The sequence below is a fragment of the Athene noctua genome, chromosome 6 (genome assembly GCF_965140245.1).
Source record: "Athene noctua chromosome 6, bAthNoc1.hap1.1, whole genome shotgun sequence".
NCBI classification, from domain to species: domain Eukaryota; kingdom Metazoa; phylum Chordata; class Aves; order Strigiformes; family Strigidae; genus Athene; species Athene noctua.
The window spans coordinates 50,012,501-50,037,936 of record NC_134042.1 but is presented as its reverse complement, the minus strand read 5'-3'; the positions used below and the strand labels follow the sequence as shown (position 1 = coordinate 50,037,936).

Here is a 25,436-nt window from a genome sequence, read left to right as displayed (position 1 = left end):
TTGAAAGAAAGCACCAATTAAGCCACACTGCCCCAGTTCTCAGGCCAACAAAACACCCTGGGCTGGAGGCTCGCGGAGCGCAGGCAGCAGCGTGTCTGTATGTGCAACAGGAGAAAACTGGGCAAAGGCTGCTAGTTGTGCCAAGCCCCAAGAAGTCAGAGCATCAGGAGTCTCCAACACCACCCAGTGTTTCAGCCCCGAGACCCCCCCCCAGTACCTTCAAGCAACTCATTTTTATGCATACCAAGAGGATCTGCTTTTAGAGACAAGATAGTAATACTGATAAAGTTGGAAAGTGGGGCTTTTACAAACTTAGCCTGGTTTTGCTCAGGTTGCGGGAGAACTAACCATCCCATCCACCCCAAAAGGTGCAACAAGAGTTCCCACCAGGAGACTGGGGCAACAGGGAGCACAGCTAAGTACCGATGGAGTTAATTGAGTGACCTTGTTAATGGACTAGCCTTTTACACCTCCTTGACAACTAGAACAGAGGACTAAGATTAGAGTGGCCTCTTCCATCAAGGGCATCACTTCCCTGGGGGTTATTGGCAGATTAACATTGATTTCAAGGTCAGGGCAGCCCATGTGGCCAGCACCAGGAGATGGATGAGCCCTGGCAGTGAGCGAAGGTTACCAAGAGCAGGGAGAAGCAGCTGGTTCTGGTGGAAAAGCTTTTCTTCAAGCTTTTTTTTTCATTATTATTTTTAAGCTCAGCTGCATAGGAATAACACTGGAAACTGGAAATTTCTCCCTTGTTTCCCCATGCAGAGTTGGGCATACCCCTCATGCTGGTGGCTGCAGAGCCCCCCAGTCTCTAGGGAAGCACAAATAAAACCAGGAGCCAGAGGAGGGGAGAAAGCAGCAGTGTTTCTCCTTCCCACCGTGTGCTCCTGAACACGCAACACAATCAACAATCCCTGGCAAACTGGGGCAGGCTGGAACCAGCCCAGCTCCGAGGAAACGCTGCTGCGGCCGTATGCTAACGCACACCAAACCCAACCACTCTTCACCTTTTGCTATTCTGTGCTGGAGAAGCAAGAGGAGATTCTGGGGTTGAAAGCCCTAGCACAAAAAGAGCCACAAATTTTGATAACAAAAACAGGGGAAAAGAAAAATCTGGATTTTTGAGCAAGCATATGTACAGGCATACATGGGGTATGGGGGCTGCCGAGAGCTGTGCAGCTCCTGGAGCGGTCAGCATTCTGCTTTGGTGCTCCCGCACACAAGTTTTGTTGGGAAAACAAGAAGTAGAAGACTAGAAGGAAAAGCTGGTGGTTCTGGATTTTGGGCACCATCCCAAAGCAGCCGCCTGCCGCCGAGCTCTGCCGCTCACCAGCCCCCTTCCCCATCGCCTCTACCAGAGCACGCCAGAGCCACGGTTTTGCAGATGAGCTAATAGACGAGGACGTGCTCCTTCTGCTCGCTTTGCTCCCAGCCCACACTTCATTAGCCACAGAGGCAGCGTTACAGCCCTTGCTTAATTACTGGCCCACGTTGCAGCCAGGAGCACGGGGAGGCCAGCGGCGCCGGCACCGCGTGAGCCCGGCTCCTCCCCGGCTTCCCACGGATGGGAATTTAGGCTGGAACAAGGGAGTTGCCATCACTGGGAAGACCCCAGGGACATCCAAACCACGCCAGGACGGTGCGGGGAGCAGCGGCGTTTGGGGGTACAGCCCAGCCCCTTGGCGCTCACCTCCTGGCAGCCGCTGGAGGCAATGTGTGGGGGATGCGCCTCCTCGCTCAGCGGCTCGATGACGGTCACCTCGGCAAAGTCCTCCACCGACTCCTGGAACTCCGGCAAGGACCGGCGGCCGTAGCGTTTGCCACCTTTGATGTACTTGGGCTGCGCTTCTGGGGAAGAATCTGTGAAATTCGAGAACAAAGCGCATCAGTAACATGATTTTTTTTTTTTTTTTTCCTTTTTGGCAGATCCAGCTCCTGGGTCACAGCACACAGGGCTGGTTTGGTTGCAGCGTTTTGAGCACCGACTTGCCAGAGTTATTCCCCGTGGACAGGCTCCTTTTCAGGACCACTAACCCTCACTGTGGCATCGGGCCTGATGGGCTGGAATTGGTCCTGCTCCAAAAAAACCCCAGACTGTTGCAAAGCAGAATCAGGGCTCCATTGCCCCTACACTTCCCCAGTTCCAGGATCACGTTTGCTCCATTAACAGGATGGTTAAAACCCCTCAACCTTGCAAATAGCCTCAGATATGAAGTCCATTAGGTCTCTCCTCCTTGCAATAATCTTCATTACCAGCGACGGGCAGGTTTAATTAGGGACAGCGTTGCACTTCAGCAACTCAGGTCTCCAGATTATGCAGACACCTGGGCAACCATCACTGCTTTCAGTGGATTTAAATCACATCTCGATTAAAAGTGTAAAAACAACCTGGTGAGGGGAAAAAAATTGGGCAAGTTTGGAGGTAAACATCTCCTGGGGGCCGACACGAGCAGCTGATCCAGGCGACAGCCAGGCAGGTCCCAGCTTGTGCTGTGCAACTAATGCCAACTGCAAGATCTAAATAACCCTTTGGAGTCATCATCTAATTACAGAGGGCTCTGCTCGCATTCCCCGGCTCCAGCTTCCAACAGCAAGCTCCTGCCTTCGGGGACTGAATTATCCGGGAGCACTCGTGGACAGGGATCAAAACAAAAAATAAATAAGCACGTTTTGGGCTATTTTCAGTGACAATCATCCGACGTCTGGAGCAGGGTGCAAATTAAACAGAGGACCAAATTAACCAGGGATTCAATTAGGGAAAGGCTCTCTGCCACGCTTTGTTTCGGTGTTTGCTAACCTTACCATCGAACACACCCCCCCCCCCCCCCCAGGACTCGATCATCTTTATTTTCCGTCACTTGCAGCGCACTGAGGCAGTGGCAAGAGCAGCAGCTTTTTAAAATTTTATTTGCAGAGTGCTCTGGTACAAAATAAATGCAAGAGTACAATACTAATAAGGAGCAGGGAAGCTGTTCAATCATTGACAAACAGTCTCTAAACCCCCCCCTGCCCAAATGCCTCCTTAGATAATATTCCTTTAGATATGGAAGAAGGCTTCAAGCTTGTTAGAGGAAAAATATTCCGCAACTTAGCTATGCAATGAATTATAAAATACACAGGGCTAGGAGTCCTTTGATTCCTCTAGCCTTGCACTCCATCCATCCATATTGCAGCTCTAGGGAACAAACCCGGCGCCCGTGTTTGAACAAGGCCATTTTAACAAGATTTGCTGCAGCTGGGACTCGCACATGAAAGTTGTGTGATGAAGTGTGCCGATAGAAAAATCACAACGAGACAGGCTGATTAAGTAAGAGCCTGAGAACAAAAGCAAACCTTATCACTCCTATTAAAGCCTGCCCGGTGGTGAACAATCTCCATCAAGCAGCTCTCTCTGAAATGCTAATATTTGTGGCTACTCATTCACCCATTTATTTTTTCCCTGCCATCTCCCCGCCCTCGCAGAAGAGGGCTGGGGGGGCTTTTGTTTTTTTGGTTTGTTTTTTGGGTTTTTTTTGAGAAATAATTTTTTCCTCATCTAAGACAGGAACACACCTTCTGTGCCGATCTGTCTTTGGAAAGATGTGGGGGAAAAGCAGTGGTAACTTAGCAATAATGAAGCTATGGCTTAATTTCCTTCTGCATTTCCCAATGCTCAGAAGAGTCCTGTTTCCAACCCCCCACCCCGACGGTGTGTTTAACCACTGCTGCAGCTGAAAATCCAGCTGTGTATGGAAACACGGGTGCCCTCACACCGTGCCACCCTGCAAGCCCTTTAACAGCAAGCGGGGAAATGGGACCATCTCCCCTTTTTTGTGTTTTTAAGCATTTGGAGGATGGCAGCTGATTTCTCCCTCCTCTTTGGTCTGAGCACCTGGGTGTGCTTGTTTTCCTTTTTCAGTTGAAAAAATGTGAGGCCTGAGAACATTTCTGGGAGGGAAAGGTGACCCTTCACGGTTCTGAGAAGAGCAGAAAGTTTGCTCCTGCCTTGCAAAGCTCCGACTTTGAAATAAGCTGTGCCTGAGCCCAGCTACTGAGGGGATCCCAGCCTAGGCACCCTGAAATCCTATTTCTAGAGCCAGGGTGCTTTCATTAACACTGGGTTACAGCTCTTCCCCTGCAAGCCCCCATGCACCTTCATGCCTTTGGCTGCTGGGTGCACGGTGCAGAACAAAGCCCTGGTGTTAGTGGCCTAAGGCACCACACTGGTCCTGCAGCCCCATCCCAGGGAGCACGGACCCATCTCCTTTGCAGAAAGGCCCGTGCACCATCATCTCCAGACCACGTGTGTGCGTGGGTACCTCCGGTACATGTTGCACCTTCAAAACCCTTCCAGCCCTTCTGCTTTCCCAACCCGAATCCCCAGAGCAGCAGCAGGTGCCCTTGATGCTCCCACCATCCCCAGTATTTAGCGAAAGCTGAGCCCATATGCCAGGAAGCAGCAGCAACCTGTGCTCCCCGAACGCAGAAAGTTCACCGGCAAGCTGAACTGGAGTTTCTCATTGCCAGCCAAAACTGCTGAGGAAGGATGGAAAGAGCAACTCAATCTACACGTGCTTTCAAAGGCACACGAGGAAACAGGAGGGAGATTGTCAAAATCAATGCTTTCAGTGAGGCAGATGCCCACGAGACAGCCCTGTGTGCTATTTATCCCAAACACTGTAAAATCTACCCCTGTATTGAACACTGAGGGGAGGCTGCTCTTGCTTGAGCCTAACCTCTGGTACCCCCTTCTGCAACCAGAGGCAAGAGGAGATGCTGCTCCTCACAGACCCTCGCTATTGTGCGGCTGACAAGCCGCCAAGAAAGGGAAAAAAAAAAAGAAAAAGAAAATAGGTCGAACCCTCCCTGCTTCCTACAGCCCTCGGCAACACACGGGCTTAGTAAAACACACGCTCCAGAGCTGGTGCCTAATTAGACACTGGGGTCTGATCTGCCCCCCCAAACTGCCCCTGGGCTGGGGGCGAGAGCAGAACCCACTGAGAGCACAAACCGCTCACCTCCCTGCCCCACTGCCTGAGGGGGTTTGTGGCCCCCAAAATGCCCCCTGAAAAGAAAACCAAAACAAAACAACCCTAAATCTGCATTTCACAAGAACCCTCCCAATTCAAGCACTGCACACAGAAGCCACCAATTCCCTGGCTCACTCCCCCCCATCCATCTCAGCAGTTAAACGTCTCCATGGTTAGAGATTTACACTTGATTTTCTGCTTTTCTGTGCTAGATAAGTAATTTCAAAATCCTGCTCTGCCCTCAGATGCTTGGGGGAGGGGAGGGGGGCTCCCCTTGATGGCGAGCAGCATTTTCCTGGGCTCAGCATCAAAGCCATCGAGCTCAGACAAAAGGGGCTTTAAGAGGAGGAAGACCCTCACGCTGCAAACCTGTCGTTTAGAGGCAAAATTAATTTCTCTGCCGCTTAAGATTTGGAAGGGAGGGATCCTCCTCGCAGCAGCAGCCAGCCTACCACTGGGCAAAGCACATCGCAGCTAGTATCTGCTAAATCCTAATCCCCCAAAACACCAGGTACTGCCTAAACTCTTTCTAGTCCCTGTTTCACACTTTGGGCCCAGTGACCAAGGCCGAGAGGAGGAGCAGTGGCTGCTGGGGACCCTGTCCAGGGCACTATGACCTAAGAACAATGCATTTTATCCCAGAAGCATTGCCTGTGCCTAAATCACTTTCATCCCAATGGTGGGACTGGTTTTATACCTGACCCCAGCCAAACCTGCTTGCCGAGCCAGACCTTTGCAGCCACACCAAACTTTCCCCCACGGGTGGGATTCCTGCAAGAGCATCATCCCCACCAGCTCCTCTTCAGGAGGGCAGTTCTGTTGTCTCCATGTGCTGGGAAGGAAAAAAACCCACCCCAACAGCCCCTTGTGACCGCAGGGAGGATGGCGTCAAACTGCTCTTTAATTTGTCCTGGGTGTTCCTGTAATCCTGCACTCCACCCCAGTAATCTCTCCCTATCCTGGCTTCCACGCAGAGCTGACTTTATTTGCCATAATGGGGAGGAAAAAAGCCTGATTGATTGTTTTTTGGTTTTTTTTTTAGTTCCCTAATCACCCACGTAACTGATTTTCTTTTCTTTCCCCTCTCAAATCTATTTTACCGCCCCAAACTACCCCCTCACTGTTACAGTGACCCATGGACAAAGAGCACTGGTGGCAGCAGCAGCACCCAGCCTGGATCCCATGAGGCTCCCAGCAGCCACAGGCTCAGCCCCACACATCCGGGCTGTGATTTATCCCCACACACCACCTTTGTCAGGCAGCTTTGCAAAGGCCCGTGGGGCTGCTGGGGGTGACAGGTATCCCCAGCAGTCACACTCCTGCTTGCGGGAGCTGAAGTAACCACTAAGATCAGCACTATTTTAAGATACATTCAGGCTTTTTTCTGCTTTCCCCAGAGTCTCCCCTATTCCTTTGCCCAGCCACGCCACTTCCTGGCAGAGCTGGGGTTTTCCTGGCTGGGGGATGCTCTGGTTTACAGCTGGATCTGTGTCCCCACACCAACATCCTCGAGGGGACAGAGCTGATGACAGCAGCACTGGGAACTCTGCCTGCCTTCGTTGTCAGGGCTCCTTCCCAGGCACAGCGCCCACAGCACACCAGGACCATCCTCCTGACAGTCTTCCCTTTGGAAAGGGAGTTCAGCTTCTTTGCCAAGAAAAGAAAAACAAATCTATTGGCTGCTCTCTGCAAGCCTGAGCGCCTCTTCCACCTGCTGCTTCCCCCCTAAAACAGGGAAACTCCCATCAGACGCTTCTGCAGGAACTGTTTTTACATCTCACAGTAGTTTTAGTTCCTCGTCCCCAGCCCGTGGGTCCTGCTGTGACCCCAGGGACTGCCCTGTCACCCACAGGCTCCCTGTGCCGAGCCGTCCTCCCCCAGTCAGCTGCTCTGCACCCATGGGGACAATGATGCTGTCCCCTGCCAGGTCCCCTCAGCAGGGAGCACAGGCTGGCTGGGGGCTGCAGGGGAGCAGCTGGTTTGGAGAGCAAAGACACAAGCCCTCGGGCTGCTCACAGACCCAAGGGACCTTCCCATCACCCAAACCTCGGAGTAAAACCACAGCATCAAGGCACACGGCCACTTCCTTGCAGAGCAAACTCCCCCGATGCAGCAAACAGCCTTAAAAATCTGTGGGTTTTTTTTTCACCCCAATTAAATTTTCATTTAAATGATATGATTTGGAGCTCTTAATTTTTCCCAAGCCTGGGGCAGGCTGTAACACCAGCCTTTCCACAGTCACTGACAGTTTGACACCAACCGCACAAAGCAGCTTGTTCTCCAAATCTTGAGTTTGATCTAAATTAAAAGAAGCAAAGACTTTGGCGTTAACCGACCTGTCAAAACGCATTAAAAATAAATGCCTCCCAGGCCTGCCCCGCGCAGGCTCCCTACCTGCACCACGTGCCCTTTGATTACCTGCCATGCAAAACCCAGCTGACAAACATGTCCCCAAGGACAGCTCTCCGGCTCCAAGGCAGCCTCTTGCCGGCTGCACTTGTAATTTCCCCTGCGATAACCCCAAATTTAGCCCTTTCTACAAGATTTATTTATATTTAAATCAAGCCAGAGCTTCTCAGCCATATGATTCCCCAATAAATGCAGAGTGCTGGATTAGTTCTGGTTCGCTGGGGTGCTGGGGCTGCCTTCTGCTCCATGCCAGCTTCTTTTTGAGGGGCTGGAAGGGATCGCAGCAGACCTGACCCCTCACCAGGCACCGGCGAGGCTCCCCCCTCACTCCCAAACACCCACTGACCTGCATCAGGAAATTGTATTAAGTGATGCTGGGTGCAAGAGCTGTTATCACCCATCTCCCTCTAAGCATGAAGAGCTTTGGAAATGAGGGGTGGATAAAAAGAGAAGAAATCCATCAGTTGTACCTCTTGGGCCCTGCGGTTTTTGCAGCCTATTTAAGGGAGAAAGATGTAATTTTGCTGACAGGCTGTGCTCTCGAGTGTGGGATGCTCCAGCTGAGATCGATGCTCCAGGAGAGGAAACCTGGAGTTTCCCCTCTCCCTCCTTGCTAAGCTGTTCTCTCCTTCGGGGATTTCACCCCCCCACTGCTCCAAAGGCAGGATTAGGGATTTACATACAGGTGTGACACCAGACAGACCTCAGCCCCCCCAGCTCCAGCTGGAGCTGCAGGGGCTCAGCCCTCACCCTGGCCCCACACCTCCCCAGTGCTCCCAGTACCACCAGCCCCCTGTGCACAGCAGGGAGGGGGCGGGGGGGGCACACACTAAAGCTGTGACCCTATTTCCTACCAAGGATTTAAGAAAGCCACATTTTCAAGGCACGGTGAAACAAAGGGAAGGAGAAAGCAGGACAATGAGGACTTGCAGCACCCACTGCTTTCTCCAACCAGCCCCAAGCTGGTTTGTCAGAGGGCTCATCTTGTTCAGAAGCATCTTTGGGCCAGACTGACTGTTCCCGGGGAGAAATAGTCACCTCAGAGTAGCTTCCTATGGGACCGAGCTCACTCTGCTTATCCCAGACACAAGAAAACAAAATAGACTTTAAAACCACACAAAGCAGCACTAGACAGGAGGGGCACTTCTGCCTCCAGCAGCCCATCTCCAGGAGGAGCTCCTGCAGAGAGCTTCCCCTTTATCACCTCCACAAAACCAGAGTAGCACCCAAAACCAGCACAGGGGACAGCAGGGCCTCACCAAAAACCTGAGACAGATCCCCACGCCAGCTGAGGCACGGCAGGAGCGCATCGGCTGCCCACAAACCTCCTGTCAGGCTGGGCCTTCCCAGGCTCTGCGAGAGCCAAAACACGCGAGTGGAGGGCAAGGGGATGTGCCAGCCCCAGCCAGGAAAAGCAGCAGCAGCATTAAAGCAGCAATTGATTGCCTGCCCGTGACTATCTGCTGCAGCTGGAATGCTCCTCAAGCCTCTCTGGTCCCCAGAAGCGTTCGGGGATGGAGAAACCTCAGCCCATTTAGCAGCCATGGGACATCTTGAGCATCTGAAGTGCTGTTAGCTGTCTATGTGCAGGCATCACGTGCCTCTCCAGGCATTTAGATCACGGTAATGGGATATAAATATCTAATAGCTCAGAAAACGCTTCTGTAAAAGGCTCCACAACAGACCTCCCCTGTCTCTAGGTCTCAGCATCCAAGCAGAAGAGCTTATCTCAGCACCTAAAAAGCACTTTCTCTTCTAAGTTCCGCTGCAAGAGCCACCCACATCTGCTTTGCCAAAGAAAACGTACTATTTTAGATAATTTTAGTATTTACCTGGTTCTTGGAAGTGCTCTTCATTTGAGAGGGTTCTGGATAAGATGAGGATAAGTGCTTCTTTAAATTGATCAAAATGGACCTGTGAAAAAAAAAAAAAAGGAAGAAAGGAGGAAATCAACTGGTGCAGATAATTAAATATCAGGCCAATACTCCAGCAGGAAGGCGGGCAGCAATGCAAATCACTCAGACCACCACGCTAAAACAAGAGCACGCCTGCGTGTGCTGACAACCTCGGCGAGGGGCACGAATGAACCTTCAGTCTCGGGGCCTGGAGAAATGACAGCAAGCAACATGAAGATGCAGTCAGTATCTTTGAACACATGGAAAAAGTGATTGCTAGTCCAGAATGACTCAAAGCCACTGCTTTAATGCAGTGGTTTGGGTTTTTCCATCAAGCAAGAAGCCAAAATAACACATCCTGAGGACCAGGGAGCATCTCCATCGCTTGAGGTGACCTGGCCAGGGTCAGCAGCTCCTACAGGGGGATACCAGTCCTGACCCGTGATGAGATACTACGTTGTGGAAATGCTCCACTGCCCTAATTAAGCCTCAGAAAACACTTTCCAAAGCAGATGGAAGAAAGTCGCATCCTTTCCAGGACAGCCCTGCCCCGGCTCCTGCCTGCCGCAGCCCTGCAAGGCTGGAAATACCAGGTCTGGAGTGTGGCTACGGGAAAAGCAAGGAGGGATGATCCTACCACGGGGTTTGTTTTTTTGTTTTTGTTTTTGTTTTTTTTTTTTTTTTTTTACCCCCCACATTTTCTATCTGTGGCTTCCTGGAAAGCTTCCTGCCTCACCACCAAGAATGGTTGTGAAGGGGCTGGAGCATCCTTCACAGCCGCGCTGGGGAATGTCAGCAATTCCAGCCGTGGGGGACAGAAACCCGGGGACAGCTGGGGAAGCTATTTGACATGGGTCAGTGGCGAGGCAGAGCTGGCTGCTAGGATTCTTTTTGGCTAAATAAATCTTTGAAGAATTTTTAGCATTGAACAATAGACTTTGCATTTAAAGAACCCACCAAGGTTGCTCTTTGCTGGCTGAGTCGATTGCTGCCAACGTGGCACAAAGGGCAGGAGACAGTCAGAGGAGATTTTAATGCTGCTGGGGGAGACACAAGCAGCAAAGTTCAGGTCTGAAGTTTGCCAGTTTGTTCTCGGGGTCGAGCCAGCCCAAAAAAGAGCAATGTGCTCCCTGGCAGATGGGGATGCCAGCAGAGTTGGGGGCTCAGCCATGGACCCCCCAACCCCGTGCAGGGGAGCACCCCACACCACAGTTCAGGTGGTGCAAATCTCCCCTGTGGTTTTAAACACAGGCTCCCTCAGTAATTAAACAGTTAGAAATATGTTCAGCAAAGAAACTTGTCAGGGATGCCTTCATCTGAATACTAATTGCTGCCATTCATTTCCAAACTCTGGTGTACTTCAAAAGGACAGTTTACAGAGATAGGAGAATTTGCCTGATTAAAAAAAAACCTTGACATTTAGACTAAATGAGGATGAATAAAAGATGAGTGTTCGAATAACAGGTCCCTTCCCCATGGGATCTTCTTGGGAAAGAAACATTGACAACAGCCACAGGGACAGACAGAGCCCCTCCCTCGGATGGGACCTCACGCTCCAGCAAGAAAATAAAATAAAAATCACTTTGCATCACTCATGTGAACACGAAGTGAGAAGACAGAGTAAAACCACTTGGGCAGGTGAGGAGTACCACTGGCATGTAACCTGCTCTGCCTAAGGAGCCCCCTAACTTGTGTTTGCCAAGAAGCACTAACGAAGGGGAGGAAGGAGGAAGGGGGGGCCGAGTCCTCACCGTCGCAGCTGCGTGTGGGACAGATGGCTCCAGCATCGAGGCTGCAGAGCGATTTTACCATGACATCCAAAGGAGCCCATGGAAGATTAGACTGGGGGGCAGGATGCAGCAATTCTCCAGCCCTCCCAGTGCCGTAGGCGGCCGCACAGCAGGATTTAAAATGCAAATTGGCAGCGTAGAGACACGACAGCGGGTGCTTGCACAGGCTCAGAGGGGTCCCACAACCCCTTCTGAGCAGCAGCACCCAACTCTGGATGTAGCCCAAGCTGGTAGAGGAGGGATATTTTTCTTCAGAATAACCTCTGGCTCACCGTAACACCAGGTACTCAGAAAAAACAGTATCTGTGCTGCACATTTGAGATTGGATGCTGCACGTCTGTACACAAAGAGTACTTAAAGAGCCAGAGAAATGCAACTGTTAACATTAGAGCAGTGCTCAAGTACAAGCCAGGCAAGACAGCAATGCCACAAACACTACAATATCTCATATTTTAAAGAAAAGAGTCCTTTGCCACAGCTCCCCAGCAAGGCCCTCACTCTATATCCCCATCCAATCCAAACACCAGTGTGCAGGCAGGGGCGATGCACATCCCCGGGGGATACGGAGCAGGCGATGCCCACATCACAAAGCACCCCACACGTGTGTGCTCGGTACCTACACACCTCCAACACTCACGTGCTGTCACAGAGGGTCACACTCTTACCTGGAAAGCCCATGCCAGGGAGGCTGTGGGCTCCCCACAAGCGCAAGGGGCACTTCCAGGGATGCGACAGCCCACGTGGGAGGCACGAGTCTGCAGCAACAGCCTTTGGTTTTTCCTTAGAGAACATTTCCAGCAAAAGGATGGGCTTGGATAGCCCTGGGGAGGAGAGCACTAACTGCAGCACTGCTGCACAAAGCACCATCCCTTCTGGAAAACAGCCTCAGACACTCAAGCCAACCCAAAAGCTTTACAAACACAAGGCAGAAAGCATACAGCAGCAAAACACTGTTGGCGTATTTAAAGTTTAATGCTCTTTTCAACGTGCTTGATTGAATTTGGGGTATTTTGGAACTCCAACGTGCATCTGCTCGCAGGGGCTTTGAACAGCAACCTGAGGGCTGATCCAAAGCAGCCCAAACACGGAGGAGTTTGGGAGGCAACGCTGTGGCGTGGCTTGGGCCCTCCCAGAGGTGCGGATCAAGGACAGGACACGTGTCCCTGCAAACCCCGCAGCGAGACCAGGGCTCTCCACAGTGCCAGGGGCATGTTAAGTCCCTGATGAGGAGAATTTTCCCAGAATAAGTAAAACAGAGGCAAACAAGACTAATATGCCACACAGACATAGCAAGCTCAGCCCAGCTTCCCCATGGTAATCAAGGGCCAACCAAGCTGCCAGCTGCTGAGCAGCCCCAGCACCTTTGAGAAATCTTGATGCCTGCTTTAAAGCAAGTTTCCTACAGAGCCGTGACTTATTAGCACTAGAAAGAGAGCATGTGTGTGCCAAGCTACCTGCTGCTTCTTGCTATTTGTCCCTGCAATGTAAAGCAGCAGACTGCAGCCTCAGTCTCTTTGAGGCAAAAGAGCATCGGTGGCTCCTTCCAGCTCCCTCTCCATCTTTGAGCAGCGTCTTTGTCCCAAAGTCCTGTCCCTGCTTGCAAACTCCCTCCAGAGTGGGAGGAAATGGGAACAGGGAAGTGTCAGGTGGGGAAGACAGGAAGAGGGAAAATCTTGCAATCAAGTCTCCTGCCTGGCACGAAAAAAGCCACCGCGCATTAAAGGGAGCAGCATCACAGCGGGCTCAGAGGGATTATATTTGCAAGAGGTCACCAGCCAAAGCACTGAAGAGAGCTGACGAGCGAAACCCCACGCCGCGGTGCCCTTGCTGCAGGCTTGCTAACGCAATAGCGCAGGGGCAGGGCGAAACCTGAACTCCCCATCCCTGCCCGAGGACGGCCGCAAAGGACAGTCCTTGTGCAGCATCCGGAGGTGCCCGAATTAACCCCCGTCTGCAAGTGATATAACTTCAGTGATCGCTGCGGCCCGTGAGGCAGGAGGCTGGCCAAGGAGGGCACGCCGGCACGCATCCCCTCTGCCCGAGGAAAGAGCATCCCTGAGGAATCCCAGGAATCGCTGCGAGTATCGCCTCCGCACGCAATCGCGTGAGGAAAGCGGTTCTGGAATGGTTTTGGCTCTGCTGCGAGCCGGGGCAGGTTTAACACACCCTCACCCGACCCCAGAGATGGTGGGTACCTGTTAATCCCCAAAGCACTGCGGCGTGGGGGAGGCAGCACATCCAGCCCCTCGCCGGGACACCAGCTCAGCTCCTGGTCCGACAGAGCAACCCCAGCACAGGGCATTCATCCCCAGAGCAGAGCCCCCGGCACAAAAGCAAGCACGTGGCCCTGCCAAGTTGCCCCGCAGCAGACAAAACCAGTCCCCCCTGCTCTGCTGCCCCCCTCCCCGGTGCCTTGCCATAAATCCTGGCCCCTGGAAGTGCAGGCAGACAAAGGCTGCTCCCATCCCCGAGAGGGACCATCTGCGGCCAGGAGCTGGCAGGGCAGGTGCAGGAAGCCTGCGTTCGGGGAGCAACATGTTTGCTGCTATTCTCCCGACGAGCTCCCTAGGAAACCCGAAGGATTCGATAGCTATTAAACCAGGCTCGCGCTTAGACATGGGCCATTGCTGCTGCTAACAAGCACAAATGCCAGGGAGATGGGAGGAAATGCAGCAGACAAAGACTATTCTGACCTTCAACTCACAGGTTGTAAGCAAGAACTGTCCCCAAAGACAAACTGAGGTGGGAAAAACTAAAAATAAAAATGCTTCTTGGGATGCCTCATGCCCTGGGACAGCAGCCACGGAGTTCCTGGCCAGGATGGGGTGAGGGTGACCCAGCACTTGGGGCTTTTTGGTGTTGGGCTTTTAATTTAACTTAACTTTGCTTTTCACCCACTCTCAGCAGGCCACAGGCATGAGCACTGTTGCTTTAGCCTTGACCAGCTGTAACAATCACACCTTTAGTACTGCTCTTCCTTTCCCTCTACCCCACCGTCTTGTGAGCAAAGCTGGATAACAGCATTGAGACAGCTGAGCAGCACGGAAAGTCTCCAGTGCTCAAGCAAATGCCACGCTTCAAAGGTCAGGAACCTCCGTCTGGATCCAACCATGCTCCAGCACCACCCTCAGCCAGAAGAGCTACAGCCCCAGGGCCGGTGAGGAAGAGGAGGCTTTGTTCATTAAAGGAATTATTTTGTTTTGTGACAGCCGCAGTTTGATAGGAAATTGGAGTCGGGATGGCTGCTTAGCTCATGCCTATTGAGAGCCCTGACTGTCCTGCTCAGCATTTTCTGATTTTATGGAGCAGCGATGGGATTTCAGGGTGATTTTGAGGGTAACATCCAACAGGCTCTGAGCACAGCGTGCTGGGAAGGAGGTACAGAAGGACATGGTGAACACGGAGGTCCCGCCAAGGGCAAACAGCTTCTGCTCAACACCCTGGAATTTAACTCTATAAAGGTACAACCACAACCGAAAAATTGCTTTGGAAAGCATGGTGTGCTCACCAGCCACAGCTCCCCTCCAGGGGCTGGCAGGACGCTGCAACCCCCCAGAAGAAAGGAGCCGTTTATCCCCAAAAACCTATCCCAGGTGGGTCTGTGATAACTGCAGCTACGTGTGGACACCAACACCAGGTAACGTGGACAAAGGCAGCTCAGCCAGCGACTGCTGGGACTGGACAACACTCCCTACTTCAGAGAAACGTGCATGACTGCATGTGGCCCTGCTGGTTTAACTACAGCTTAAATCAACGTAAATCACACCGGGTGAGCCGGTTTGGGGAGCTGACCCAGGCCAGCAGCAGCACTAACCAGCGCTGGGGGGCACATGTGCTGTGTGAGCCAGCGTGTGCTCGGCTGGGCACCGGCACCAGTGCAAGGGCAGCAGGGACCCAGCGCTTGGCTTAGCCTTGGCTGCTGGGAAAACACCCCCTGCAATGCCAGCACACGTGGCTGAGCGTAAAGCCGTGGGTTTGGAGAGTTTCAGACTGCCTCCAGTCAGGGAATACACACCAGGGAGCAGTTTCCTTCCCCGTTATCACTAACCCCCCCTCTGTGCCCACCCTGCTGAACAGAACAACAGACTTCACCAGTCCTGCAGCCCCAGAGCCTCAGGAATGTTGGATATTCACAAGTTACCGACATTCAGCCTCCTTCCATCACCCTCCCACACACACAGGAGCAGTTGCCCGGCGCTGCCTTGCTCCCAAGGCCCAGACCCCCATCGCTCCCCCCGCATCGCCCCAACCTTACCCTGCCTAGGACGTTGCCTTGGAGGAGGGTCTGCTGCAGCGCCGGGGCCACCTCCTCCAGGTGCAGCATGTGGCAGAGGTCAGTGAGCTCCTCCTGCCCCAGGGACCCCGTGCCCGTGCTGTCGAAGCTGTCGAAGAGCTCCTTGAGGCGAGCTTCATACTGGTCCTGCTCAGCTTCATCCATCCCATAGCCTGCCACGCTCACCTGCGGGGACAGACGGGGCCAGTGAGCATCAGCCACAGTGCCCACGGCACAGCATGCAAAAAAAAATAATCCCAAGGGCTCATAAGGGGCAGCCCAGGAGGCCATTTGCTGCAGTTTTTGTTTGTGTTAAGTGAACCTGGTACTCTACCAGCCTCTTGCATCCTGCTGGGTGAAGCCAGAAGTCACCCAGCAGAAGGACCAAGGGGAAAAAAAAAGCCCACCGAGCCAAACCCTCTGGGAGGGGGCAGCCCCAGGGTGCCCCCTCGTCCCAGCTCCCTGAGCAGCTCATTTGGCTCAGCTGGAGCAGCTGAGGTGCTGCAGGGCAAAATTGTTCCCTTGAGCTGGTTGCCAGGTTTTGCAGGTGATGCTTTTTCTGCCTTAGCGCGGAGATAAACAACAATCCAGATAGCAACAGCTCACCAGTGGCAAGGAGCAAAGCATGGGGCTCTGCCTGCGGTGGGGAGGGCAGGAGATCCCAACCCTGAACGCTTCAGGCCAGCCAGCCACCACTTACACCCCTCTCCACAAACACCAAACACATCCCTGCACTGAATATACTCCTTTTTCTACCCGCCTGGCTGCAGGGATCCCAACACCCCACCAGCCCTGTTGATGCCAGCATGCAGCATCTCTATTTTTCCTCCACAACCCCAGCCCAAAGCCACACAGTGCCCTGCGCCTGGGGAGGACACATCCCCATCCCTGCTGGGTCACTGCCCAGCCCCTGGCACTCACCACTCCTTTAGGTACTTCAGGTTAAACCCCATCTGAAGGCAGAGAAGTATTTGACAGAGGACACTGCTGGGGTGGCAGCAAACCCAGCCCAGGAGCAGAGCTGACCCCAGCATGGAGATGGAATGCAGCTGATCTCCTGCACCAGCAAACAAAGCCCAGGTGGTTTCCCCACGGGCTTCATCCTCCCCCCCAAGCCCACAGTTTTCCACTTCTCTCATCCCATCACTAACCAGAGCATCACAGCCCCAGGATCTGTTCTGACAGGGGAGCAGGGAGGGAAATTTCCTGTTCAAAATGAAGGATTTGGTTGGCATCTGTTTACCCAGCCTGGCTGTGGGGCTCCCCGCATGCTCAGGGCAGCAGTGTAACCCAGTGCCATGGACATGTCACCACTCCAGGAGCATGTGCCACCACCCCGGGGGCACGATAGGCACCGCAGCCATCATCACTGGGGTGCACCCAACAGCAGCGGGCATTGCAGGGACCTGGTGACCCAAGGACATAACCCCAGCTGCTCAGCCAGCCTCAGACCATGGCCCAAGCGCCAGCCAGGTCTCCATGTGACTTTTGGCTTGCCCACGCTGCTGCAGGTTGTCTCAGCTAGATTTCCTAAAGTGTGGGGGGGGGTTTCTACCCAAACCCCCTCACTGTCCAGCTCTGCTACAGAGCAGCCACCTCCCCTCCTCTCTCTGGGCCTCACAGGGTTTCTGCCAGTCACCTGCATCACTAGCAGCACTCACGGACATCCCAGAATAAGCAGAGCTGCCCCGAATGCAAGGTGCAGCCTGATTTCACCCCCCTGCCCATCACTGCAGCCTCGAAGAACACACTTATCTTCAAGAGCATCATGAGCCACCACATCAGCTCGCACAAGCACCCGGCGGCAGAGGGGCAGTCAGAAAAGCCTGTCCCACCACCACAGCTGGATAACTAGGGAGCCTCCAGGGCAGACACTGCAGTAGCCGTGTCCTTGATTTTGCTGGCCATGGGAGCAGCACCGGGCTCCCACACCTGCTGAGGGATGTGGGGCTGGTGTCAAGTGGCACTTGGGGTCCATGGGACAAATATCCCAGCCTGGCTGTCCTTCCTCCCACACGGACATGGGCAGGGATGGCAGCATCACCAGACCCTGAGAGAGAATGGACACAATCCCTCCCCCCAAGCCTCACACCCTCGGTGTCCCCTGGTTACCCCCACCCCACCCTCAGATGCCTCTTGAGCTGCTTTACCAAAGCACCCAAGCGCTGCGGGGAGGACCACGGGCACAGACACATTTACATTCAAACCAGAGTGCAGAGGAGGACCCAGCACCCAGAAGAACCTCAGGTGCCTGCAAGCAGAAGGAAGGCAGCAAACCAGTTTCCATTCTCACGCTGGCAACCCCGTTTCCCACCCGCACCCACCATTCAGCTCATGTGGGGCTCGAGAGCAGCTGCTGCCACGTACCAGCGTTCGGGAGCCCTGGCAGCCCCAAAACCCACAGCCAAGCCTGCAGCAAAGGTGACTCCAACCCCTGGAGCCTCCCAGGCATTTTTGAGCCTCTTATCTTCAGGGCCGGTCACCTCTGGCTCCCCTGCGACCTCTCCAAGCACCTGACTACTTCCACACTGTCAGAACCAGTTCCCCCAGTTAGACAGCGTGGAGGGCTAAATACCACCTCCCAGCATGTCCCCGGAGCACTGGGGTCACCCCCTCTCAGTGCCACACCAGCAGGCAGTCCCAAAAACTTACCCCGTGTGAGTCTGGACGGGCTGAAGGAGGCAGCACTGGGGAGCCCATAAAACCAGCAAGAAAAATACGATCCCCAGAGGAGAAAAGCGTCAGGTCCATGGTCCCTGCCTGGGGTCAGACCTGCCCTACAGCCCAGGTGAGTTTTTGGCGAGGGCCCGGTGGCCCTGGCAGCCTCGTGTGTCCCCACAGCGAGGGATGGTTGGAGCTCACCAGGCTCTGCACCAGCTCCGTGAGACCCAGCCACCCCTGCGCAGCCCAGGGTGGGGATTTCATGCTTTCCAGCATAAAAAGCATCAGAAATAAAGAAAAAGGACAACGCTCTTTGCCTACCTGCAGTCACTCAATGACAGCGAGCTGCCAGCAGCGAGGCGATCCCGCACGCATCCTGCACAACCTCCATCTTAGGAAGCTGGCTCCGGCACGCAGCCGGCTGCGCAAGGTGACCCAAGATGCCTACTCCCGGCTGAATTATTCAGCAGCGATTCGAGAGAGGGGGGGAAAAAAAAAAACAACCACCCAACCCTCCTACCTGATGAGCTCACGAAGCTGCCTGGCATCACCCAGCAGTCAAAATAATGAGGTCAGCGGCATCAGAGACCCGGCGTGCACAGCCACCCTCCGCAGCCGCGCGCCGGAGCTGCCTTGCGGGGTCGGGGATGGGAGACTGGCAGCAGAGAAAGGGCTAAGAGAGGAGGGGGGGAACACAAGAGGCACACAAAGCCCGAATTAAACCCCAGCCTTTCATCTCTGCTCCAGATGGACCAGCAGCTGAGATGCAGGAGGGCGGCCCGGAGCCAGTAGAATAATAGGGGCAGGCGGGCAGCAGCTGAGCAGGGGCTCCCCAGACCCCTGCGAGGAGGAGAGGGGCTGTTCCCTGTATAGGGCATCACCACTTTGTTCAGATTTATAGCTGGCCTTCTGTGTTAAGTCCCCCAAAATGACCAGCTTGAGCAGACGGTACAGAAAAGTGCAGGTTTAGGAGAACTACTTGGAGTCATAACCACATTATTCTTTATTCTCCCTATAACAAGTCCTGAGAGGCAAAGCACTCGGGGATGATGAGAAGAGGAAGTTTTCACCAGCGTTTCTTTCCTTCCTTTAAATCCACCCCCTCTTGAGAGCCAGATAACCTTCACGGCACACAATGTAGAGGCCTGATAGGACCACATTCTCAGCTAAATTTAACTCAAACAATATAGGCTTAAACAGTAATTACCACTTCGCATATTAAGTGCCTGGAATCAATATCAACCCTCAAGCTTTAGCCTCAAGCTAATGAAGACACAGATTACCTGGTCGGTCAATGGCACCATCAAGGAAAAACACAATTAGCACAATGCCTTTTTTTTATTTTTTGGTGCAAAACAGTATTAATGCAAATAGCAGGTTTGCTGCTGCGCAGTGGCACAACATGGAGGTTTCAGGGGTGCTCTGCCTGGATGCCCCCCGTGGGCTGCATCACCAACCAGCCCCTCTCCAGGGCTACGCTGCCTCCATCCCAACCAGCCCTCCGCAGAGGGCAGCAGCCTCGAGAAAGTCATCTCCTTCAGGGGACAGCAAGGAAAACGCTGCTTTTGCTGCTGCCTCGACTCAAACGAGGGCCTGGCAATTAGCAGCAAGCGCCCAGCAAAGCGGCATCACGTGAGCACCTCCAAAATATGAGCACCCGTTCTCCCCAAGATGGAACTGTTCAGTTACATTCACCCTGCTTGGAAGAGCAAGGCCACGTGTGGGCAGGTTAAAAGGAACTTGCCCTTCCCTCTGCGCTTGGGACAAGTGGGACGATGTGAACACGGGCAGCAAAACCCACTCATACGCCAGTTTTTCATGGCAGAGTTTATGGGGAGATGCCCAGCAGCCACCGAAACCAGCCCCTTGAGCTCTGGAAAGCTGGAACTGGGGTTGTCTCATCTAACTCATTATCTCCTTTCCCTAATGAACCGTCTCATCCGCCGCAGCTGCGGCCAAGCTGCCGGGATTCACTGCGTACACCCCCAAACCCCCACACCACAGCCTGTGTCAGGGCGGTTCTGAGCTCAGCCCATCCCACAACACCCCATCCCCTCTTGGGCAGCAGCAGCTCCATAAAGGGTCACGCCAAGAAACCAAAAGAAAGGGGGGGAAAAAAAAAACCAAAACACAAAACCAAACCAACAAAAGGACAATGAAGCACCCAAATATCAGTAAATCACTTGACAGCACGCCCGGCTCTTCAAGGGTCACCACCTAAGTCAGCTTTACAGCTGGCGGGTCCTCCTCCTCATTGAGCAGGGTCATAATTTTTGCAGCCCAACGCTTTGCACCTCAATGCCACCTCTGGCCGTGCTCCCCAAACCACGGCCAAACCCTCCGAAGTTGGCAAAGAAAAGAGATTCTGTTAACCAAGCTCCACTCCAGATTAGCCAAGCAGCGATGGCATATAAAGCGCTATAAATTTATGTAAAGAGCTTCAAAAGCAGCGCAGTATTTTGAATATTCACGCCACCCCGGTATTTGCATTGTAATAGGGCCTTTCAATAAGCAGCCTTCCCCTCAAGAAGGAAAAACAAAGCGCCCATCTGTTTTGATTTTGCAAATCGGGCTGGAGTTGGGCTGCAATAACTCGGGGAGCCCTGGGTGCGATAAAGCCCAAGCTATGGGCACAAAGCTGATTATGTCAGAAGTAAACAAAGCCAGCCGGTAATTCAGCCAGCGCCGCCTCGCACGCCGGGGAAGGAGGGATTCGATAATTCCCGCGGAGCTCAGCCCTGCTGAATCACGGCGATAACACGGCGCCTCCATCCTCGCACTGTCACCCCCCGCCCGCCCTGGTTTTGGGGAGCAAATGAGAAAGATGGGCAGGATACAGGCGCCCCCCCAAGCGGACACGGCAAAGCCCTCGGTGCTCCCGGCGCCGGTGGCCGAGCCTCGCTGGCTGCGGGTTCGGGCTGCCCTGACTCACGGTTTGGGCTCGTGGATGGGCCAGGGGTGACGGGCCCACGGCTTGTGGCCAGACAGCAGATGCCATCTGCCACCCCGGGGACAGCCAGGGCTTCGCCAGCGACAAAACAACCGCTGTTATTAATCCCTCCAGCCCCAGCCTGCTGCATCCCCAACTCAGCCCGGGGAGAGCTGCTCCAGAACCACCTCCCAACAATCCCCCCCCAGATTTCAGGGCATTTAGAGCATCTCTTGGGGGACGGGACAGGGACACGCCACAGGATGGGGTGCCCTTGGCAGGAGGGCTGGCAGCACCCCGCCAGACCACTGCTGGGAATCGGGGGGGGGGGGGCTTTTGCGTGGCCTCCCCCCGCGCCCCGTCCACGCAGGCACCCCTCCGCACCCATCCATGCCTCAAACCCCCCCGCCTTCTGCACCCTCTGGCTATGAGACCCCCCAACGATCCCCTCCTCCATCCCTACACCCTCCCCAAAATCCCTCCCCCCTTCCCAAGCACCCACCTCGCCCGCTGCGCCCCTTCCCCGCCGCCCCGGGCCGGTGCCCCGCACACGCGGTTGGCCGCGCCGGGAAGGGGCGGGCAGAGCCCCGGCACCGCCCGCGGAGGAGGGACCGGCAGCGGACCCCCCCTTCACCCCAGTAAACCTCCCAACACCTCCCCCCTTCCTCCCCCCCCCCCCTCCGGTGCTCGGCGCTGCAGCCCCGACGGCGCGGCCGCTCTCCCCTCCCGGGCTCACCCGGCGCCTCCGGTACCTCCGGGCGCGGCGGAACGGAACGGAGCCGGGGGAGGTGCTGCCTTCAAATGCGGCCGCGTTTATTGGGCCTCAGCTCGGGGGCGGCCCCGGGGCGGGGGCAACCGGCGGCCTTTGTGCGGCGGGGCCCCTCTGGCACCGCCCGGGACCGCCTCCCCCCCCCCCCCCATCGCCCGCCTCCGGGCATCAGCAGCGACCCGTCCCACGGGTGACAGCTGCGGGGGGCCCCCCACGCTGCTCCGCACCCCCGTGGTTCCCGCTGTCCTGTCCCCCGGGTGGCAACACCTCGGTTCCCATCACCCTGCACCCCACGGTGGCATCACCCCGGCTCCCCACTGTCCTGTGCCCCAGGTGGCACCACCCTGTGTCCCCACTGTCCTGCACCCTGGGGACATGGCCCTGAGGCTCCTCATCATCCCCCAGAAAACAACATCATGTCACCTGGGTTGCCCCATGCCTGAAGATCACAACACCCTGTGTCACCCCGCTGTCCCCCACCCTGGGGACACGCCACCCTGGGTCCCTGCCATCCCAGGGCCTGGGGGGGTGTGTGTAAGCATCCCCCCCACCCCCTGCATCTCCTTTTGTCACCGTGACCCAGGGGCCATGCTGCGCATGTGGTGCACTCGTGGTGGCTCGTCACTCTGCCCCCCACTTGCTTTTTGGGGGACACCCCCACACCTGGGGACAACTCTGCCCCATGAGCCATCGCATGGGGGGGTTCTGGGGTGCTGACACTCCGTCCACGGGCACCAGCAAAACTCAGACCCTTATTTAAGCCTCGGCAGCATCATTAGCAGCTGGAGCCATGAGCCACCCACCTCCCATCAGTGCCAGCAGGCACAGGGTTGTGGCTTGTGGCTTCTCTGGTGGCTAATAAGGGGTTCAGCTCACGCCGCAATCTGCTCTCTCACAGGCTTATTTTGCTGCTTTTTTTTTTTTGATGAAAATGTGAGGGATGTAATAACTTTGATGGTTTCTCTTTTTTAAGGTGACTCTCAACTTGGGTCACAATATTTCTGGGCGAGGAGAGAGGGAAGCACAAAAGCCTCGGAGCACAGACATGCAGCGGGTTGCATAAACCTTGCTTCGATAGAAAACCGGGTTTAAAACCCCCTGAGATCCTGCAGTGGGCTGGTTTGTCACGCAGTCCCGCTGGCTGCGACGGGGACACCCGCGACACCACACGTGAGCTAAAAAACGTCATAAAATATTTCTCCTGCTGCAACAGCTGGGGCAGCTCTGCTGCCCGGGGACACCCGCTCGGCGTGTCACTGCTGGCTGCCCCGGTGCCAGCGTTGGGGACCTGGGACGTGGCAGAGCCAAGCGGGTCCCTCGGCATCAAGCAAAGGGACAGGGCCATGTCCTTGCAAGGCCAGAGGAGAGGAAGGGTGACTTTCAAGGGAAGGGGGCCTTGGCGAGAGGCTTTGCTGGACAGATGTTAGCAGCCACCTCTTTGTGCCGGGGGAGGGCTTTTTGTTTTGGTTTTTAACATTTGCCATTTTTCTCCGGCGCTTTCTTCTGCTCTGACACTTGCTGAGGGTTTTTCTTTCTTTTCTTTCTCACTCTCTTTCCGCATTTGCTTTTTCAGCCCTGGTTCAAACACTTTTTCACTGCGTATTATGCTGAAGTTGAAACCATCTGGTGCTTTGTTTTGTTGTGAACCTGGCGAGTGCCAGGACCTTTATCCCCCTCACCCTCCTCCTCACCAGTGCCTCCCTAATCCAAGTGACAACCCCAAAAAATCTCCCCCCCATCACCCAACAAAGCAACTGGGCACGTGTTCGCATGCCTGCAGCCAGCTGGGCGATGGGAACAGCCAGCACACCCGGTGTCCCCGTGTCCCCAGCCAGCCCACGGGGATGCGCACACCCCCGGCTTGGCCGTGCCGGGCTGTATCACCGCCGTGTAAATTCCTGACTCTTTTTTAGGTCCGGCTGTTAGGAAAGGCATCCTGATTTTATTTTTTCCCCTCTTTTCCCACAGGAGGAAAGCATGTTTCTGGGAGCCACGGAGCCCTGCCAGACACACCCCCCGACAGCTTATTTTTGGAGCCCCTCAGCAGGCAGCTGCGTTTGGGGATGGCATTTGCAGCGAGCGCCTTCCGAGCGAGCTCAGCGGAAGGAAACCTCTGCTCGCCGGTGCTGTCATGTGTGACACACACCAAAAAAAAAAAAAAAAAGAGGGGCATGTGGGCATGTGTTGGAAAATCCGGGACTGCTGGACACGAGCTGCCTCCAATGACTCGGCCGGACCCAGCGCCACGGCTGGACTCGGGGGCTTGGCACAAAAACGGGGTCAGTGGCCGTGGGCGCCTGCGCAGGCGGTGGGTGACCCCTCTGCGAGGCCGTGGGTTGCTGGTTGTTGCAGAAACACCCTCTCGGCACGGCTCTCGCTGCCCCGTCACGCTTTCCTTCCCCATTTCTCCTGCACAATGGGGTGCTTTGTTCTGTCGGGGTGAGGAAAGGTCTGGCCGCAGCCCGGGGAGCTGAGGGGGGGAGCTGAGAGCCACTTCTGCCTGCCGGGGGTCTCCTCCTGCTGTGCCGTGCTGGGCGAGACACCCTTCACCCCCACCTCCCACCAGGCCAGGGGGAAGCAGGGCCATAAACCAGCAAAAAAAAAAAAAAAATCAGTCAAAAAAAGCTACGAAACCATCAGCAAAAAATAAACAAAGGGGGCATTTAGGAAAAGACGCCATAGCAAAAAAACGGCCGGAAACCCCCTTATCTCACAGCTGGTGCAGGGAGAAGTTTGGAATGAAATAAGCCCAAACTTTGATTTTTTTTTTTTTGCATAAAACAATGGCGAGTCGAGCTAAGAGGTGTCGCACCTCCTCGGCGGCAGCTCATTGCTGCCATCGCACGTCCAGGCCCCGCTGTACAAGTCTCATTTCTACCAGCGCTGCTTGGGCCTGATCCTGCACACCCTTTCGGTTGCAGGATTTTCCCTCCAACCTAGAAAAGCTTCATGTTTGCTGCGCTGGCTCTTTCTTGCAAGAAATATAAATAGAAAGAAATATAAACCGAGGAGCAGCTAAGGGAACTGGGGGGGGGTTCAGTCTGGAGAAGAGGAGGCTGAGGGGAGACCTCCTGGCCCTCTGCAGCTCCCTGCCAGGAGGGGGCAGAGAGGGGGGATGAGTCTCTGGAGCCAAGGAGCCAGCGCCAGGCCCCGAGGGAATGGCCTCAAGCTGCCCAGGGCAGGGTCAGGCTGGCTCTGAGGAAGGATTTCTGTGCAGAAGGGGCTGTTGGGCGTTGGAATGGGCTGCCCAGGGCAGGGGGGAGTCCCCGGGATCCCTGGAGGGGTTGAAGAGTCGGGCTGAGCCAGCGCTGAGGGATCTGGGGGAGTTGGGAACGGTCAGGGGGAGGGTCGTGGTTGGGCTGGGGGAGCTGCAAGGGATTTTCCAGCCGAGGTGATTTGTGATTCTGTAAATATTGGTGCAGCCGCTCCATCCCCGTGTGGACACCGCATTCCTGAAGCACCCACCGTAGGTCTGTGCCGATCCCCTCCAGGTCTTGCTGCCGGATGACACCCCCACCCCTGCGGGCAGCAAGGCAGGGGCGCTGGGGACCATCATCTTTGTCACAGGGCACTGCCGTGTGCCCCCCAGCACCCACGGGGAGTGGGGAAAAAAATAGGGGGGGGCAGAAGGAAAAAGCTCTTGTGTGTAAAACCAGCCAGGTCCGCCGGGCGCTTCCACTGTCCTCCAGCTTGTGGGT

At 54.9% G+C, this 25,436-nt stretch overlaps 1 protein-coding gene across 11 annotated transcripts in view; it reads right to left on the bottom strand.

The window, feature by feature from the left end:
- Positions 1-21,747, bottom strand: part of NIN (ninein) — a 65,506-nt gene extending 43,759 nt beyond the window's left edge. For 8 of the 11 annotated variants that reach the window (XR_012633829.1, XM_074908997.1, XM_074909002.1 and 5 more), the window contains exons 1-4: positions 18,362-18,476; positions 15,362-15,565; positions 9,254-9,335; positions 1,694-1,863 (exon numbers count right to left, since the gene is read on the bottom strand). Coding sequence is in view for 10 of the 11 variants with exons in the window: in XM_074908997.1 (XP_074765098.1) it covers positions 1,694-1,863; positions 9,254-9,335; positions 15,362-15,544 (435 nt within the window). In the remaining variant the exon portion in view is untranslated. Of the gene's footprint in view, positions 1-1,693; positions 1,864-9,253; positions 9,336-15,361; positions 15,566-18,361; positions 18,477-18,560; positions 18,661-21,471; positions 21,510-21,705 lie in introns of those variants that run through there. The other 3 variants (XM_074909000.1, XM_074909001.1, XM_074908999.1) reach the window with 3 other exon arrangements.
- Positions 21,748-25,436: the final 3,689 nt, after the last annotated feature.